Source organism: Pseudophryne corroboree, chromosome 1 (assembly GCF_028390025.1).
Source record: "Pseudophryne corroboree isolate aPseCor3 chromosome 1, aPseCor3.hap2, whole genome shotgun sequence".
Taxonomy (NCBI): Eukaryota; Metazoa; Chordata; class Amphibia; order Anura; family Myobatrachidae; genus Pseudophryne; species Pseudophryne corroboree.
This window is the reverse complement of record NC_086444.1, coordinates 666022344-666042894: the sequence shown is the minus strand read 5'-3', so window position 1 is coordinate 666042894 and position 20551 is coordinate 666022344. Positions and strand designations below refer to the sequence as shown.

The following is a 20551-nucleotide window of genomic DNA, read 5'->3' as shown; positions in this document are numbered from 1 at the left end:
AGTGGACAACTGGGAAGCAGACTTCCTCAGCAGACACGATCTCCATCCAGGAGAGTGGGGACTTCATCAAGAAGTTTTTGCAGAGACAACAAGTCGTTGGGGACTTCCTCAAATAGACATGAAGGCGTCACGCCTCAACAAGAAGCTTCGGAGATATTGTGCCAGGTCAAGGGACCCTCAGGCAGTAGCGGTAGACGCCCCTGATGACACCATGGGTGTTTCAGTCGGTCTATGTGTTCCCTCCTCTTCCACTCATCTCAAAAATATTGAGAATCATAAGACGAAAAAGAGTGCAGACGGCATGGCGGTTGAACAACGAATCCTAGCTGGGAAGGGTATTCCGGAGGAAGTCATCCCTACTCTGATAAAGGCTAGGAAGGAGGTGACGGCGAAACACTATCACCGTATCTGGAGGAAGTATGTATCTTGGTGTGAAGCCAAGAATGCTCCTACGGAAGATTTCCACCTGGGCCGTTTTCTCCACTTTCTACAAACAGGAGTGGATATGGGCCTAAAGTTAGGCTCCATTAAGGTACAGATTTCGGCCCTATCAATATTCTTTCAGAAGGAATTGGCTTCTCTCCCGGAAGTCCAAATTTTTGTGAAGGGAGTACTGCACATCCAGCGTCCTTTTGTGCCCCCAGTGGCACCATGGTACCTTAACGTGGTGTTACAGTTCCTAAAATCATACTGGTTTGAACCTCTTCAAACTGTTTAATTAAAATTTCTCACTTGGAAAGTGGTCATGTTGCTGGCCTTGGCATCTGCAAGGCAGGTGTCCGAATTGGCGGCTTTGTCTCACAAGTGCCCCTATCTGATTTTCCATGTGGATCGAGCACTCAATTTCTGCCTAAGGTGGTTTCGTCATTTCATATAAATATAAACCAACCTATTGTGGTGCCTGTGGCGCTCCTGCTTCTAAGCAGACTATTGCTCTCTGGATCTGTAACACTATCCAGCATGCTCATTCTACGGCTGGATTGCCGGTACCAAATTCGGTAAAGGCCCATTCCACTAGGAAGGTGGGCTCTTCTTGGGCAGCTGCCCGAGGTGTCTCGGCATTGCAACTTTGCTGAGCGGCTACTTGGTCGGGTTCAAACACTTTTGCTAAATTCTATAAGTTTGATACCTTGGCTGAGGAGGACCTCGTGTTTGCTCAATCGGTGCTGCAGAGTCGTCCGCACTCTCCCGCCCGGTCTGGAGCTTTGGTATAATCCCCATGGTCCTTACGGAGTACCCAGCATCCTCTAGGACGTAAGAGAAAATAAGATTTTAAACCTACCGGTAAATCTTTTTCTCCTAGTCCGTAGAGGATGCTGGGCGCCTGTCCCAGTGCGGACTAAATTCTGCAAGACTTGTATATAGTTATTGCTTACATAAGGGTTATGTTACAGTTTTGATCAGTCTCTGGCTGGTGCTGTTTTGTTTCATACTGTTAACTGGTTCGTATGTTCCAAGTTGTACGGTGTGAATGGTGTGGGCTGGTATGTATCTTGCCCTTGAATTTCAACAAAAATCCTTTCCTCGTACTGTCCGTCTCCTCTGGGCACAGTTCTCTAACTGAGGTCTGGAGGAGGGGCATAAAGGGAGGAGCCAGTGCACACCCATCTAAAGTCTTTAGAGTGCCCATGTCTCCTGCGGAGCCCGTCTATACCCCATGGTACTTACGGAGTCCCCAGCATCCTCTACGGACTAGGAGAAAAAGATTTACCGGTAGGTTTCAAATCTTATATTTTTTTTTGTCTCCTGATATGATCCACTCACCTGTGCTTACAGGGCATATCTGAATTCCTCATCTTCACTTCGTCGCTCCATAGTGACACTACAGAGTGCAGTTAGCGGTATATATTGGGAGCCACAATTTGTCATGTGCTCAGTATACAGTTTATGGGTGGGGGTGCAGAGATTTTTTTTTTTAAATGCTTGTTTTAAAAGAAAAAGTTACAATAAAAATACATTAGCTCTAATGTGCTGCTTGTCAGTGGCATATTGCCCAATATGTCATTTCCATGTAGATGCCCGTGGTTGCTAGTTACGTTGCCCGGTCAGCACTGCTGCACAGTCAACTGGGGGATAACGCTAGCAAAATGGTATACTGTATGCTAATGATGGACTTAACCGTGTTCCTTCTTTCATTAGCTCGTTCTTATGTGTACCATGATAACGATATGTCGACCGCCATATTGTCCTGGTGCACATCGTCTCTGTGTACCCAGCTTAAAAGAGGAGGTGTCTTAGATATGGGGCAGCTAATGCTTACAGTCCTACTGTCCAGCAACAGTGGCCTTTGTTACCAGGATAGAGCAAGAGGTTGGGTATGGGTGACTGGTGCCGGGGTCCCGGTGTTGAGATTGTCGGGAGGGGGGGGGGATGGCAAGCGCAACAAAGCTGGTCACACAACCACATCTCAGAGCAAGAATGAGCAAGATTTGCCATGACATTACTTTCAAACTGAATGGGCAGAATTAATCTAGGCATGGTAGGTATTAAAATTTACTTGATTGTGTGTTGAAAATTACATATTTTTAAATAAGGGTGGTCTCATAAAGTGATCTGTGAGTATAAATTGCACAGTGTATTTTAGTATGGTATGGGTGATTTGGAATTCATATAACCTTATTATACTTTCTCAGAAATCCTAAAGTGGTCTGATGTTGGACCATGGACTATTTAAGATTACAAATCATGTCCTCAATGTTACTTATCGCCATTGCTAACCATTCTAGAAAATCCGTTCTGCTGCTATACTTTCTGTCATATTCCTTTGGCTGGGGGTAGTGAGAGGGCATCACTTGTTTGCACCTTAATAAACGCTGTTATGCATGCAATAAGGGACTGGATGTATTGCATAGTATATTTACATAGTAGTACAGTATGTATTTGTGTTTAGGTTCTCTCTTTCACTAGATCAGTGCAGTTTCTATATTTCTACATAAATACTATGTTTTCAAGGGGGATTAGCCAACCTGAAAAAGACATTCCTGCTGTTTTATGTATGACATTCTTGTGCCTGAGGAAAATTCTTTCTAGCTATCAGTGTAGGCAAGAATGGTCTGTTGCTTTTTATGAAATGTTTGTTTTTCCTCTTTTTTTTTTTTTTTTTTTTTTCAGATTGAGATTCCAAATTTGAACACACTGATCTGCATGTTCATGGCTTTGTTTTACAGAGTCTGAATACAGTCTCTATCTGCCACTAATATATACTGTAGGAAAAGGTATTTTATGTACAGAAATCTAGATTTGAAATAACTTGTGTGCTTATGTTATCCTCCATACCCCTTTCAATCTTTTGCAGCAGATAGAGATATTAGGAGGCAGGCGCTCCTCTTCAGCTATAACAGGCAGTGACAGGTGTACTTGGTTTGCATAGTGTGGATTGCACACAGGCAGGACAAGGGATCTCAGGACATTTTGAGAGTTCAGTTTTCTGGATTGGGAAGGTAATAACTTGCTTGTTAATGCTGAAAGGAATATTCTACTTTCAAGATTCATTATTATGCAGCACTTTCCAGAGAATATTTAGCTGAGATCTGGTGACTGTGGTGGTAGTTAGCGTACACTGGACTAATTTATCTTTTTGTGAACCAGCTTGAGAAGACATGTAGACTGTGGTCATAAAGGAATGCAAATGGTCAGGTGGCTTGGAGTGAAGCTGGGTATGTGTCCCAAATTTCCTGGCCCCAGCAGCTGGACATCCTAAATAACCTGATGGCCGTGCTGTCCATACAAGCGATCTGAAGTTGTGTCTTCAGAAGCGACAGCAGATCACACAAGCATGTACTCAAGAAACCGCCTGCTGCTTCTGCATACTTTCCAGCAGCAGCTGTGTTCAAAGATTCAGGGCCTTGTACAAACTGCGTTTATCTCTGAATCAGGTCTCTAGGCCATCAACTTCAAGCTGTGATGTGCTGTGAGTTCAAAGCCTCCACTGTTGGAACACATGGTTTGAGTTAAACTTGCCTTTCTGTTAGCTTGAACCAGTCTTACCATTCTCCTCATTACCAAGGAGTTTGGGCCCATAGAACTGCAGCTCACTGGATGTTTTGTTTTGTGAACTTAAATATTGTTTGTTTATAAGGATGGACAAAATGTTACAGGCAGAATTTAAAGTCGCATAGATACATAATCACAGCGTGCAGTTAGCCTGAGAAACTACCTATCGTCAGATGCTGTATTGCAACACCTTTAACCTTAACATAGCAACTTACACTTATCTAAAATGAAGACACTGACAACTTATGTGGCATTTAAAACTGGTAAATCCTTTATTAATAAATGCCAAAAAGAAAAAAGAAAGAGCAATCAAATGAACCTACTGAATAATGGTGGCAGGGAGAAAGAAGGGAAAATGTGCAGTGGCTAATTTCCCAAATCCTCAATGTCAACTATTGTATTACTTGCAGGGCCAATTGCCTTGTAGAGCAAGTATACTTTATCGGGCTCCAACCCCCTAACAATACCAAGCAGAGCGCGGCCATACAGTCATCGCTGCTGATCTCGCAGAGAGTGGAACCAGCCAACCAATGCATTGCGAGAGAGCGTGCCCAAGTTAATCATGCCCCTGACATAGCCACTGGGCAGCCGTTCTGTCTTGCTAAAGCAACAGGATTGACAAAAAAGAAAAAACAGGGCAGGGAGGGAGGGGAAACAAAAAAACTTAGAGGCAGAGATCTATCTCATACACAGGAAAATGGATGCCTAACCCCTGCCCACTATACTCCCTCATTGGACCTCTGAAAACATACTATGAATATCTTAACCATCACACTCCCTGCCTAGTGACATCACAAGTCTAGGTGTTTAAGCTCCTTCTTGCTCCATCCTGAACACTCACTCCTCCTTATGTAAAGAATATGAAGGGTAGACACAATGCAGAGAAGAGGGCAGAGACTGGAGTTATGGGGAGATGTGATAAGCCAGAAAGAGAATTTTGACTTTAATTCTGAGTGGTATAGGGAGCTATTGGAGTGAATTACCAAGAGTTGCAGCAGAGGTAGTGTCAAGAGAGAAAAGTGAAACAGGTAGCAGAGTTGAGTTGAGATGGGCGAACCCAGAGTTAGGAAGGCCAGAAATTAGCAGATTACTGTGATCAAATCAGGTAATATAAAGGCCCAGATTTATCAAGCCTTGGAGAGTGATAAATTGCACTGTGATAAAGTACCAGCCAATCCGCTCCTAACTGCCATGTTAGAGGCCAGGTTTAAAATATGACAGTTAGTAGCTGATTGGCTAATAGTTTATCACCATGCAATTTATCACTGGGCTAACCCCCCCTATTGTCTTAGTTAGTGGATGTGTGCGATGGGGAACTGCAAAGGAGGACCCACATGAAAATATTTATTCAGTTTAAGTGCAGCCTGTGGGATATAACTGAATAACTCCGGCCATCCAATTAGCCCTTGGTTAATTACCGCAGCTGATACACTCATTGGGCTGGTTTCAAACTTGTTGTTGTGCTGTCTGATGAATATGGTATTGTTTGTATGTAGTACTATCCATTCTTCTGTATGGCACTGTGGACACTTGGTTATGTGATATCCATAAAAACTACTAAAGATTCCATATTTCGTTACCATAAAGCTATAAACTCCAATACTCCCCTCCCCCCCCTTGTTTTGTCTTTTAAACTGTGGGCAACAGACCGCCAATTGAGCCTTAGGGGTCTATTTACTAAGCCTTGGATCGGGATAAAGTCGCTGGAGATAAAGGGGGTCATTCCGAGTTGATCGCTAGCTGAAAATGTTCGCTGCGCAGCGATGAAGCAAAAAAATGTCACTTCTGCGTATGCGGCGCAATGCGCACCCGCGACGTACTTTCACAATGGCCGATAAAGTTTTACACAAGGCCTAGCGAAGCTTTTCTGTCGCACTGCTGGCCGCAGAGTGATTGACAGGAAGAGGGCATTTCTGGGTGTTATCTGACTGTTTTCAAGGAGTGTTTGAAAAACGCAGGCGTGCCAGGAAAAACGCAGGCGTGGCTGGCCGAACGCAGGGCGTGTTTCTGATGTCAAATCCGGGACTGAACAGTCAGAAGTGATCGCAAGCTCTGAGTAGGTCTGGAGCTACTCTGAAACTGCACAATATTTTTTGTTGTTGTCACTCTGCGATCCTTTCGTTCGCACTTCTGCTAAGATACACTCCCAGAGGGCGGCGGCTTAGCGTTTGCACGGCTGCTAAAATAACAGCTAGCGAGCGATCAACTCGGAATGACCACCAAAGTACCAGCCAATTGGCTCCTGACTGAAAAATTACAGTTAGGAGCTGATTGGCTGGTACTTTATCTCCATCCAAGGCTTAGTAAATAGACCCCTTAATGTGTTGTCCCCAGCTATCACTTAAGGCCCATACATACATACTAAATTTTTTCCATCGATTTGAGCGATAACGACCGTTTTGAACGATCTATCGCTTAAATCGTCTTGTGTTTAAACGGCGAATGATGCGTGCACCCGCGCTCGTTGGAAGCAGGTCGTCAGTCTTCCGTCCATCCAGCTCAATCTCCTCAATCCCAGCAGAGCAGATCGTTCGATGTTCAGATAATTTGTAAAATCGATTGTAAAACACTCACTTTCGGTTGACAGGGAATTCAAGAGAAATCGCTCATCTTCCAAATTGTTCATCTTTCACAAGTTTCAAGTCTTCTAGTGTGTGTGTGTGTGTGTGTGTGTGAGCCTGTACATTGTTTCCCAGCTTTATACGTGCACAGTGCTTAGCTTGTTATGTTATAAATCAAATACTAACTATTGGTTGATTTCCATTTTTTTTTATTTTTTTTTATCAATTCTGAATCAATGTTTGGTTCCAGGGTCTGAAACACACATTTACTTTTTAAAAAGAAATTAAAAAATAATTTGTTAAGAACTGTGGGTTTTTCAGTCCTTGGACCATAACATCAATTTTAAATTGATTTTGAAATTGAGGAAAATCAATGAAAATTAACTTTTAGTAAATAAACCCCTAATACTGAACTTGATCATGATTTCATTAAATTAGAATTTATAGGCCTTTCCTTTATGCACTAGTGTGCTAAACATTTTGTCTATTGTTGGTTCAGCTTCAATATTTTCACTCATCTATCTATCTATCTATCTATCTATCTATCTATCTATCTATCTATCTATCTATCTATCTATCTATCTATCTATCTATCTATCTATCTATCTATCTATCTATCTATCATAATACCTATACACACAATTGAGTCACCAGCTAATAGCCAGACTACCCGCCATGTGCAGCACGGACAGCAGCTAGTCAGGCTGAGCTGTCATTTTAGATACACGTCTGAAATGACAGGTTCATTTTGACTGTGATCTTCTACACTGTAGCGTGACGGTCGGCCTTCGTAGCCAACGTTAAATTTTCACATCAATGGCACGTGGTGCCACGCAGTTTCCACGTTGGTTATTCACATGGTGCCATTTGTCCAGTCACAATACACCTTCACCACAGCAGCATGCAAACAGTTCACAAACTGCTGTTTCAGAAATCCTGCCACCCTTGGCCCGAAAGCCGACAAGCATCACTTTTTGCAATTCTGATATATTCCCCTTTTACCCATGACCGCAATGAGGGGCAGATTTATTAAGCTCAGTGAAGTGATAAAGTGGAAGGTGATAAAGGACCAGCCAATCAGATCTTAACTACCATGTCACATGCTGGGTTTGACAGTTAGGAGCTGATTGTTTGGTCTTTTATCACCTTCCAATTTATCACTTCACCGAGCTTAATAAATCTGCCCCTGAGTGATGTGTGCAGACGGCCCATCACACCGTATATTCCCACCAAGCCAGCGCACAACAAGTGACTTACTTGATGGTCCACGCGCTACTAACGCCAAATGTAGGAGGTGGTCATAATAATGTGACTCAATTATATATATATATATATATATATATATATATATATAATATATATATACATACACACACACAGGTTGAGTATCCCTTATCCAAAATGCTTGGGACCAGAGGTATTTTGGATATCGGATTTTTCTGTATTTTGGAATAAATGCATACCATACTGAGATATCATGGTGATGTTACCTAAATCTAAGCACAGAATGCATTTATGTTACATATACTCCTTATACACACAGCCTGAAGGTCATTTTAGAAAATATTTTTTATAACTTTGTGCATTAAACAAAGTGTGTGTACATTCACACAAATCATTTATCTTTCACATACACCTTATACACACAGCCTGAAGGTCATTTAATACAATATTTTTAATAACTTTGTGTATTAAACAAAGTTTGTGTACATTGAGCCATCAAAAAAACAAAGGTTTCAGTATCTCACTCTCGCTCAAAAAAGTCCGTATTTCGGAATATTTGGATATGGGATACTCAACCTGTGTGTGTGTGTGTGTGTGTGTGTGTGTGTGTGTGTGTATCTATCTATCTATCTATCTATATATATATATATATATATATATATATATATATATATATTATATTATAATATAATAACTATAGAAACACTTTTGTGTGGTGATAAAATATAGGTAGAAGAACCTCCAGGAAAAGTAAATTTGGAACTCCCATCTGACAATCTCCAATAGTGACCATAGATATTTATTGACCTTTTTAATGTGTATTTTTTTGTGTTTTTCCCTTTTCCCTCCTGCCCACCCGAAACTGGCTTTTACTGAAGAAGCTTAGCCTCAAGGCGAGACTTTTACATGGAAAGAACCTTTCTTTGTCTTTCCACTGTGTGCAGTCTGGTGGTATGAGGTATTGTAATATGAATACTTTTTTTTTTTTCCTCCTCTTTGCTCTGTAGGTCATGTTCACATCTGGAGCTATCACTTCAAAGAGGGAGCCACTTTTATAGGAGATTTATACTGGCCAGCTAAATACCTCCTTTTAGTGTTGCAGAGCTGTTGACTACTGTGGTCATTAGCTGCAACCGACCAGGATGTTTTAGAACAACACACCCTTTCAGCCTAGAGGAATCATTAAAAAGTCTTTATAACAAACACAACTCTGCAAATTTAGTTCCTGTTAACTCATAATTTTATATGAAGATTATCTGTTTTTGTCATCTGCTTTTGTTTTTTTAAGCGTATTTTTGATGAAAATAGAAAGGGGAACCATCATGAGACTTCAAGCATTTACTAGTATTGTGTTTGGCTCCTCTTTGCAATATTTGTTAAGAAGCTGTACTATTATTCTTCACAATCTCAGCATCTTTACACCCTGCTCCATTATATCTGTAAAACACTAAGCAAGGATTTTATTCTGCAGCATCGTGCTGTTCGTCATTGTTCAGTAAAAATGGAAGTATCCATAAAAGTTGCAACTAAGGCTATTTCCCCCCTCCATTTTTAATTTATTGTGCATTAGTTGTACAATTCAGCAAGGTTTGGATTTGTACAAATCGGCACCATTGCTTGCATTACCTGAAGAACACAGTACAGGACACCACAGTGTTCTGACAAGTGTTTTATTGTTTTTGTGTAATATCTCTTAGCTTACTAGCATGGGCTATATAGGTGTGTACCAATTTCCTGGATGTCCCTGCTGCACAATTGAGTCTGACCCATTGCCCAGCCTGATTATTGTAATGTGGTATGAACTGGAGAGTACAGTAATGTGACATATTAACTGGGGAACTGTAATGGGATCCATTATGAGCTGGAGGCACTATAGTGTGGATGACGTAGTGTTGTAGCACATTGCTACAACCAAGCCCATTAATATATCGAGATGGTATTGAAACCCCGGCAGTCACCATTCCGACAGTCAGAATGCCAATAGATCCCGTAAATTTTTTTTAACCCTAAACCACCCCTCTCGTAGCCTAACCCTAACCGACCTCCCTTAGTGTCTGACCGTAACCCCAGTACTACTGTCTGGATTCTGACCATTAGAATTCCTCTGTCTGAATTCTGGCAGCCGGGATGCTGACTTCATCCCAATAGATGTGTTACTACTTATGTTGTGTTTTACTCTTTTATATAAATTTGAATGACATCATTAAGAAGTGTTAAATTATTCCCAAACTGCAATCACAACCTAATTTAATCGATTTGCCAAAAATCACAAAATTCAGTCCATGTAAAGTAGCATTATAATATACAAGCCTATCTTACACATGAATTCTTAAAAACATTGGAGGTCATTCCGAGTTGATCGCTCGTTATCAACTTTTTGCAGCGCTGCGATTAGATAGTCGACGCCTATGGGGGAGTGTATTTTTGCTTTGCAAGTGTGCGAACGCCTTTGCAGCCGAGCGGTACAAAAACAGTTTGTGCAGTTTCTGAGTAGCTCTGGACTTAGCCGATGCGATCACTCCAGTCTTTTTGGTCCCGGAATTGACACCTGCGTTTTCCCAAACACTCCCAGAAAACGGTCAGTTGACACCCATGAATGCCCTCTTTCTGTCAATCACCTTGCGTTCGGCTGTGCAAAAAGATTCTTCGTTAAATTCATCGCTCAGCACCGATCCTCTATGTACCCGTACGATGCGCCTGCGCATTGCGGTGCATGCTCAGTTTTGCAGAGTTTTAACCTGGTTGTAGAGCTGTAAAAATACATTTACTGATGTTATGTCTATGGGCCTAACTCAGATCTGATCGCTTCGGCAAATTTGTTAGCTAATGGGCAAAACCATGTGTACTGCAGGGAAGGCAGATATAACATGTGTAGAGAGAGTTAGATTTGGGTGGGTTATTTTGTTTCTGTGCAGAGTAAATACTGGCTGCTTTATTTTTACACTGCAATTTAGATTTCAGTTTAAACACACCCTACCCAAATCTAAATCTTTCTGCACATGTTATATCTGCCCCTCCTGCAGTGCACATGGTTTTTGCCCATTAGCTACCAAATTTGCTGCTGCGATCAAATCTGAATTAAGCCCAATGGGGGTCATTCAGAGTTGATTGCACGCTAGCAACTTTTAGTATGACAGACATGAACCACGTTCAGGGCCGGCTCCAGGCCTCCTAGCACCCTGAGCAAGAAAATTTCAAAGTCCCCCCACCCCCCCCCTCCCGCCCATGCGTGCGCCTTTCTGGAAAAGTGGCCTCGCAACTTTATATTATCAGACTATAAATAAATGTATTTTCACCCCCCCTCTACGCACGCAATTAGGAGCCTTACACATAACGCCCACAGTAGTGTACTTTACGCGTAATGTCTCCAGTATAGTGTCAGATACACATAATGACCCAAGTAGTGCAGTGTCAGATATACATACGCCCCCAATAGTGCCAAATACACATACAACCCCAGCAGTACCAGATACACATTATATGCCCCCAGCTGTGCCAGATACACATTATATGCCCCCAGCAGTGCCAGATACACATTATATGCCCCCCACAGAGCCAGATACACGTGCCCCCTGTAGCGCTGCTCACCGCCGCCGGACTCGTCCTTCTGCTGCTGCCGTAAGGGGAGGAGAGCGCACCGTGTGCCTCTCCTGCCCCTCAGTCTCGTCTCCGGCGGCACCCTGCCTGAAATCAGTTGCCGGTCCGTCAGCCAGTCAAAGCCCGCGGTTCGGCAGCAGCTGCCACTGTTGGTCCGTGAGCTCAGATTGGGTGACGGGCTGGTGGCTGATTTAACATTGCGTCCGGCTACCGGCCATCCCTAGGACTTGGCGCCCTGCACGACCGCTCCTAAGGAGCGTGCCTGGAGCCGACCCTGACCATGTTTCTTGAATATAACTGGTGATGACCTATATTTTTGGTTCTTTCGGGCAAGTACTGTTCTAGTTGTGGATTCTACAAATAGAAGACTTTTGTGCAATTCAATTAACATGGTAAAGCTAAAGTGGTTCGGACATATTTGCAGAATGGAGCCTAAAAGAATACCATATACCAGTGCCTAAATAACACACGCCTGGGTGGATGGAAAATAGCACGTGATGCGCCAAAGAAAACATGGCTAAAGCAGGTTGCCCTGGACCTTCAACCACTGCACTTCCATCTTGATGATGCCAAGCAAGCTGCTCTGAACGGAGGATCCCAGCAAATTTCCTGCTTTGGTACTGGTGCTAATGACAAGTCTAAGTCTAATTAACATGATATGGATTTCTACACTTGTGCATGTGAGACGTCATTGGGAGTTACATTGTGGGGCCTGTATATGTTCATATATTTTATCTGGCTAGTTCCTGGGGTTACAAATTTATACCGGGTTCTTTTCAATCCTGAATTATGTAAAGTACGGATTTGACCCATTCCCCCCCCCCCCCCCCCCCATGGCAGTTATACACTAAAATAAATGGGTTTGGTATGAACTACTGATGGCCGGGATGCTGGCCATCTGTTTACTGACAGCGTCATCCCGGCCACCAGTATGCCAGCAGCGAGGTGAGCGCTAGTAAGCCTCTTGCAGGCTCGCTGCGCTCGCCACGTTATATTCTCCCTCTGTGGGTGTCGTGGACACCCATACAGGGAGAATCACCTACCTCGCTGGTATTCCTGCAACAGCATTGTACCGCTGTGTAGGATTCTGGAGTCGGCATTGTGATCGCCGGGATCCCGTGCGGCGGTATCTTACCCGCTTCCCAAATAAAAGAACGTACAGTGGTCAATCTTTTAGGATTGGTGGAGCAATGTACCTGGGCAATAATTGAAAAGGTAGTCAGCCAGTCTGTATTTTAAATGTACATAGGTAGTCAGCCAGTCTGTATTTTAAATGTACATTTTGGATGTTTTTATTCCGTTCCTTAATACACACATACACTTTGCATGTGTATTGTGCATTTTAAAGCTTTCCATCTGCTCTTATATTTTAAATACTGGTATGTGTAGGCAAACTAAAACAAATATTACAGAATTGCCTTTTTAGGACTCGTAGCAAATTTTTAGATGAGCTCAGATAAAATGTAATTGTTTTGAGTTTTGTTCAACTGGAGGCAGCCGGCATTATCTGGTTTTTTTCCCCACAAAATCGGAGATAAGTGCAATCTTTTCGCAGTCGTGATCACAAAATCACATGTCTCCAGAAATTTAACCCAGATTGTGTTTTTGCCCGAAAATGAGAAATGTGGGGTAATATTGAATTATTTGGGGGGGGGGGGGGGGGGGGGGCACAAAAATGAAATAATAAATTGCAGTAAATAGTCCTGTTACTGTGCGTAAAATAATTGGGTACAATTTGAATTGCCTTTTAAGCGTTTGCATAATGCTAAGAATGCTTGGAATGATTGTATTTCCTAAACATGGAAACAATTGTCACAATTCAGTTGTTTGGATGCATATGCACATCGCGCATTCCGCCCCCAAACAGACAGGGTTTAGCAGCATAAAATGGATAAACCTGTCTAAAGTCCTGCTTTGGGCATCCAAAATACAGATTTTGCATACATTTTTTTCTTGCACCTCAGGAGGCTGCGAGAAAATATGTGTCCTTTGTGGCTTGTAGGTGCCGAAACGGCAGAACAATTGAATTGCCATATAGCGGAGGCCACGATAAAAGCAATTGAATTTCCCACATTGTTATAATAAAACTGATTAACACTAATTTTATTGCTAATCATAATAGTGCGATTTTGGGGTAACTTTGTGGTGCTGATTCCAAATCTGGCATCAGTTTTGCTAGATTGGATCTAATTTTTAGATATACAGACTAAAATCAAGAAAACCAGAATAGCCACATGACTCGCTCAACTGCCAACTGACAGTGGCCCATCACTTATATACGGAGGGGGAATATACTATAATGATCGCAGAGTGAACACCTAGGGGGGAATTCAATAATTTCCCCCCAGAGCTACCACTAGATGTCGCCCCGACGGAACATTTCAATTGTTCGGATGTTCATGCAAGGGGGGGGGACACATTTTAGCGCCCTAGTCAGGACCTTTAGACTGGTTTAGATGGTTTGCAAGGCTTAAACTGGTACTAATGGGCATTCATGCTCCCCCCCCCCCCCAAGGGGGTAAACAATTGAATTGCACTGGTGAGTGCCCATTAGGTTTGGGAGCCCACAAAACAATTGAATGTCTCATCTTCTGAAATGTTTTGGTAGCGCCCACATGCAGGTGTTAATGGATGTACCCTCATAATAGGGAACTTAGCCTTATCTCAAAAATACTTTTCAATTTTGAATTCCGCAACCCCAAAATACCCTGAATTAAATTTTCATTAGCACCTAAACAATTTTTTTTTAATCTATCTCGAAGGCTTAGTAAATAGACTCCTTATTTTGGACAGTATTGAGATATTTTAAAATACTGGGGGCATAAAATACTAATGAAGTGCCCTTAATTATGTTAACAAATTTTCAGGCATCAGTGTTGGACATATAAGGCTACATTTTCATAACTGTTTTCCCCCCCCCCTAAATACTGTCATATGGGGTGTAATGAGGTTATTACCTAATTGGATTTTTCAAAGCTAGGAAGTATGCCAAGGCATTGGTTAGAGAATAGCGGGAGGCTACAACAGGAGAGAGAGAAATAATGTTTGCAAGGAAAATTGTTCATAGCAAGTTAACTATATTTTTGCATATGGTTTGCTATTTAAATAAAATACCCTTCGAATGCCACAATAATGTAACTTCGGGGCTGATAGCATACTGGGCGGCCTTGCCCAGCGATGGTCGGCGCCCAGCATGCGATCCAAAGGACTGCAAATTCTGCTACTTAGCAGAATTTTCAATCCTTACTGAATCCGGTCCAATGCAAGACGTGTTCCAGCAGTAATTGCTTGGTAAAGCAATTTTTTCTTTCTCTTGATATCCGATGTTCTTTTGTGCTGCAAGGACAGGCAAGGGTGTGTTTGCCTTGTCATTGTATAACCGGATGCGGCAGTTCAAATGGTGAAATCTGCTAAATTAATTACAGTACCTTCAGTTTTAAATTATGTGGGTTTGGTCACTAATGGAATCGGGGTAATATACATTCTGGAAGTGTTACATCTGTAAACAAGATTAAAAATTGGATTTTAAGATTGCATGAAGGGCCGGTCTAATGTCTTTAGTAATGTCCCAATTGTTCTATGAATGCTTTTGTTAACAGTTGCAATCAGCTGCAAAGTATGGTGGAGCGATGTAAATAAATGTTAATGATTATTTTATTAAATTACTTACATTTAATTTATTTTAAATTTTCAGAACTAGTGACCACAGAGGTACCTCTGTGCATATAAGCCCCACATTGTAAAATCACTCACAATATGTTTGAATTATCATATCATGTAGAGCCCTATTTGGGGGACTATGTAAGATAGCATAGAGGTGGTATAGACGGGTTGGAATTCATTGGCCTGCGGTCAGAATACCGGCCAGAGCATCCCGATAGTTATAATCTCAACAGGGAAAGATAAGTTTACTTACCTTGGCCCCCTAACCCTCTATATCTGAAGCATAGCCGGTTTACGCTGCTAAACCCTCTGTTTGGGCACGACATGCGTGATGTGCATGGGTGAAAAACATCAATTGAATAGGTACAATTTGTTTGTTTTAGCCGCCCAAAACAATTTGTTTCTGCAATTAATTCCCCCCCCCCCCCCCCACCGCACCCCCTTCCTTTAGCTAAGCAGAGATGATGTTTTATTTTCTTTCTTTTTCGATAGCAAAGTGGAAGTGTTGGTGATGGCTGTAATCCTTTGCATCTATTAACTATGTTTTGTCTTTGTTGTTTGCTGCTTTTATTTACCTTAATGGCACACAATCTGTGCACTTTTATTATGTCATAGCCCTTGTTACAGCTGTCCTTTTTTTGTAGAGCACATTATAGTAGCTTCATCCTCTTCCGTTTATGCTCTAAGCCATAATTTTAATAAACTAATTAAAACTAGACCACTAATCTAATAATTTAATATCTAATGAAACTTAGTAAATCCATATACATTACAAAACTAACATTTATCTATAGTAACTATATAACTTATAAAATAATGCAAAATATACACCCGAAAATAATATAGAATGTTTTAATATATGTTTAATGGGGTTGCGGTTGTTAGGTCGACATGCATTGGGTCGACCACTAAAGGTCGACAGGGTGTCTAGGTCGACAGGTTCATTAGGTCAACATGTGCAAGGTCAAAAGGTTGACTTGATTTTTTTTCCTTTTTCATTTTTTTACCTTTTTCATACTTTACAATCCATGTGGACTACTAATGGGAACGGTAATCTGTGGGGAGCGCAGCGGAGCGAGGCACCTTACCCGAAGCATGGCGAGCGAAGCGGTGTACTAATTGGGGTCCCCGTCAATGTACGAAGAAAACGACACCAAAAACAGTCAAAAAACCATGTCGACCTTTTGACCTGTCGACTTTGCACATGTCGACCTAACGACCCTGTCGATCTAGACACCCTGTCAACCTTTAGTGGTCAATCCGATGCATGTCGACCTAATGTGTGCCGACCCAATGACCCATACCCGTTTAATGAGCACATGTGTATTATGAAAATTTGTAACGCGCTAAAAATTACGGTTATAGTTTCATGGTTCCTTTTTAAAAATGATATCCTTATGTTTGTATTCTTTGTTTGGTGCAGGTGACAGCATCATGTGACTGTTGTTTATGCAGTTTATTTGGTAGATAAATGTAAGCTCTCAACAGCAGGGCCCTCTCCCCTCTTTCCCTCTTTTAGACTATATTCTACTCCAACGGCACCTAACCCTCTGATGCAGCAATGTCTATATACCATGTACTTGTCCTACATTCTTTTGTACTGTAAGTCACTGTTCTATTGTTTTGCTCATTTGTTTATGTACTTTGTTAGGTGCTGCTGAACCCTTGTGGTACCATATAAACTAATAATAATATAAAGTAGTTAGTGGTTGTGAGCAGTGTATCCCTTTTTAATTTCATAGTGTGGGTATCTGTACTGGGGCAGCAGTATAGTGTTTTTAAAATGCCAGTTGAAAGTGTCATCAGTAAAACATGCATTCATGTTTTCAGCAGAAAAGACACACAGATGGAGCCACGCTAATCGTGACTCCATCTGTGCCTGGGCGTACCTACCACTGCGTCCTGCACGCGCCCCATTCACTTGAATGGGAGCATGTCTGTGCGCTCCCGGCATGACTAGGTGGACGGATCGCCTAGTCACGCCAGGAACGCCGCTATGCGATGGAGCCGCATCAGTTGAGCGCGGCTCCATCTGTAACCAATGAATTACATGTGCACTCTACTGCCAATTTTCTGTTTCTGTTACACACAGGGGCAGAGGTGTAGCATGCAGCCATGGTGGCCGGAACATGTGTATACTAACCACGCCTCCCCAATTGTGTCAGGTAGGGAGCGTGTCCAGCATGTTGCAGCAAATTAACTGAAAATAAAAAATAACCATCAGTGGCAGTATCAAACTGGGGCATGGAGGGCTAGATATAGTCTAACCCACTAAAGTAATCTCGCAAATATATAACATTAATATAAGCAATGTTACATTATAATTTATGTACTGGAATATAATGCCCCCAATTCACATTAAGGTACATATACAGTAGTGCCCAAAATTCACAAGCTACACAATACTGCCCCCAATTCACATTACGCCACACAGTAGTGTCTTTTATTGACATTACACCACAGTAGTGCCCATTATTTATGCTATACCACGTAATAGCACCCCTTATTCACATTATGCTACACAGTAATGCCCACACTGAACACTGTGCCATAGAATGATGCCCCTTACTTACATTATTCCAGAGCCGGATTAAGACCATATAGGGCCCTAGGCAAAACACTGATTCAATGCCATATTAATATGTGTGTGTGTGTGTGTGTGTGTGTGTGTGTGTGTGTGTATATATATATATATATATATATATATATATATATATATATTAAAGAGACACCATATATACATTTGTCACACAGCTCTCCCACCCTAGCTCACCTCCCCTCAAACACACACACAGCAATACCCCATCACTCTGACCCCCCCACACACATCACCCTCTTCAATCAGGCCCCCCCCCTCACATACACAGCTCTTTCCAATCACAAAGATCCCCTGACACAGCTCTTCCCCTTCACACAATATCCCTCCCCAAACACCTACAGATCTCCAACAGCACAGACTCCCCACACACAAACACACAGCTCTTCCCACTCTCTGATCTCCCCCCACACTGCTCTCTCACCCTTCACATAATACCTCTCCCCTCATACACATACAGTTCTCCCCCACAATCAAACTCACACAGAACTCCTCCACTCACACCACACTTCCCTCTCAGTCAGACCCCCCTTCCCCCTCCTCCTCCTCACTTTCACAGGGTGCTGGAGATCAGATATCCGACAAGGGGGCAAATAACGTGCTGACTCTGAGAGATTGGTGCCTCTATACGGGGGAATAGTTTGGGGGCGGATTCGCAATTGTTGCTCTGCACACAATATGCTTTCTTCTGGAGACACTGATCTCTCTATGTGCTTCAGGCACAGCAGGTGATCCGCCCCCTGTCAGATATCTGATCTCCGTCCAGGCCCCTGGAGCACGAGCTCCACCGGGACCACCCTCTTGCATACGGGTTCCTAGGGGTACATACTGATGCCCTGGGTTGATATCTTTAATTCTGACATTTTCACAAGCTAGAAATGGCAATAATTGAAAAGGCAACACTAGGTTGAGTTTGCCTCTTTTTAAATGATCAATGCTTTAAATCTAGCAGCTAAATTGGCAAATCTGTGCTAGTGCATGCAACTTGCAGGCTATTATGCCTAATGGTATTCTTTGTTATTCTTCCTCAAATTCCCTCTTTTAGGAGCTGATTGGTGCCATGGTCTATGAGCATGGCACTTGGGAAGATTGAGGACAGTGTGGTAGAAAGAATTGCAGACCCTCAAATGCCATACGATGCTACAGAGGCGCATGTACAATGTCAGGCTTAGTGATCTACATCTATGTGCGTGAGTGAATTTTTTTTCTAGATCAACGGTTACTCCTTAGTAGAGCAGTAACTGTGAATAAATACAATGTTTCATTACCTGGCAATGATCCTCTTATTGTCTTATCAACTAGCGCAGTGGTTCTCAAACATTTTTGAACCATGGTGCCCTAGAGTATCAGATTTTTTTCATGGCACCCCTAGGCCAAAGGTTTCTTACTGAGAAATTGAAAAATAAATATTAAATTAAGTAAATTGGGTTTATATGTTATTCTTAGGTTCAGTTGTGTGGTAAGTGACAAGACTTGCTTATGTTTGTCCACATATGTTATGATTGGAAGTCACAAGCACTGGTTTTGCCTATTACATAGACCATTAATAATTTGAATTGGTCCTGGACCACCAACCCAGGGCACCCCTGCAAGTGTCCTGAGGCACCCCAGGGTGCCACAGCACACAGTTTGAGAACCACTGAACTAGCGTTTGCCCACGGCTTTGCTCTGTTATTTGCAGATTTTCCTTCAAGGATAACACAAAAGATGCTTGGGACTACTAACTCACGAGCAAGCCACATAAAGCTGTCCATGGGAGAAGCAGCTGGTCATGAGATCTACTCCTGCAACCCTGAGCGTTTGCCCCAAGTGTCAAGCATTTGTTTTTTCCTTTGTTGTTCCTCTCCCTGATGTCACATAGAGATCATTAATACCTCAGTTTCTTTCTAGGTCACTAATACACCTTTCACATCGCAAATGCCGGGTCCTACCCGGTAATTGGAAACGGGTCCTTACCGGGTGGGACCCAGCATTGGACCCTAACAACTGGCTCCCTGACCCGGCCCGGCTATTTTTTATTTATTTATTTATTTATTTATTTCCAGTTTTCTCTTACGTCCTAGAGGATGCTGGGGACTCCATAAGGACCATGGGGTATAGACGGGCTCCGCAGGAGATAGGGCACCTAAAAAGAACTTTGACTATGGGTATGCACTGGCTCCTCCCTCTATGCCCTTCCTCCAGACCTCAGTTAGATCTTGTGCCCAGAGGAGAATGGGTGCACTGCAGAGGGCTCTCCAGAGTTTTCTGTGGAAAAAGAATTTTGTTAGGTTTTTTTATTTTCAGGGAGTCCTGTTGGCAACAGGCTCCCTGCATCGTGGGACCGAGGAGAGAGAAGCAGAGCTGGCTTGTTAAGTTGGGCACTGCATCTAAGGCTACTGGACACCATTAGCTCCAGAGGGAGTCGGAACACAGGTCTTATCTGGGGTTCGTCCCGGAGCCGCGCCGCCGTCCTCCTCACAGATGCCGAAGATAGAAGCCGGGTGAGTATGAGGAGGCAAAGAAGACTTCAGGCGGCAGAAGACATCAGATCTTCATGAGGTAAGCGCGCAGCGGTAAGCTGCGTGCCATTGCTCCCAGTCACACACACACAAGCAGGCACTGAAGGGTGCAGGGCGCAGGGGGGGGCGCCCTGGGCAGCAATATTCCTCATATTTGGCATTGATAAGCATGGATTAGGCTGTGGCACAGTAAATCCGGTAACCCCCGCCATTTTTCTATAGAAAGTTGATGGAACCGAAGCCTGCCGTCGGGTGGGCGGGGCTTAATCCTCAGCACTAACCAGCGCAATTTTCTCCACAGAGACTGCATGAGGAAACGCTGGCTCACTGTTCTCTCCACTGCTGAGCTTCACAGGCTGGAAAAAAGAGGAGGGGGGCACTTTGGCGACGCAGTGAGTGGAGATTACAATTATATA

The 20551-nt window shown here is 42.8% G+C and overlaps 1 protein-coding gene across 8 annotated transcripts in view; it reads left to right on the top strand.

Moving 5' to 3' along the window:
• Positions 1-20551, top strand: part of PTBP3 (polypyrimidine tract binding protein 3) — a 415749-nt gene that overhangs the window by 61331 nt on the left and 333867 nt on the right. For 2 of the 8 annotated variants that reach the window (XM_063914707.1, XM_063914709.1), the window contains exons 2-3: positions 17131-17203; positions 18680-18824. The exons of 2 other annotated variants lie outside the window; for them this stretch is intronic. In XM_063914707.1, coding sequence (XP_063770777.1) covers positions 18819-18824 — 6 coding nt within the window. In that variant the 5' untranslated portion in view covers positions 17131-17203; positions 18680-18818. Of the gene's footprint in view, positions 1-11799; positions 11993-16588; positions 16641-17130; positions 17204-18679; positions 18825-20551 lie in introns of those variants that run through there. 4 more of the 8 variants (XM_063914703.1, XM_063914704.1, XM_063914702.1 and 1 more) reach the window with 4 other exon arrangements.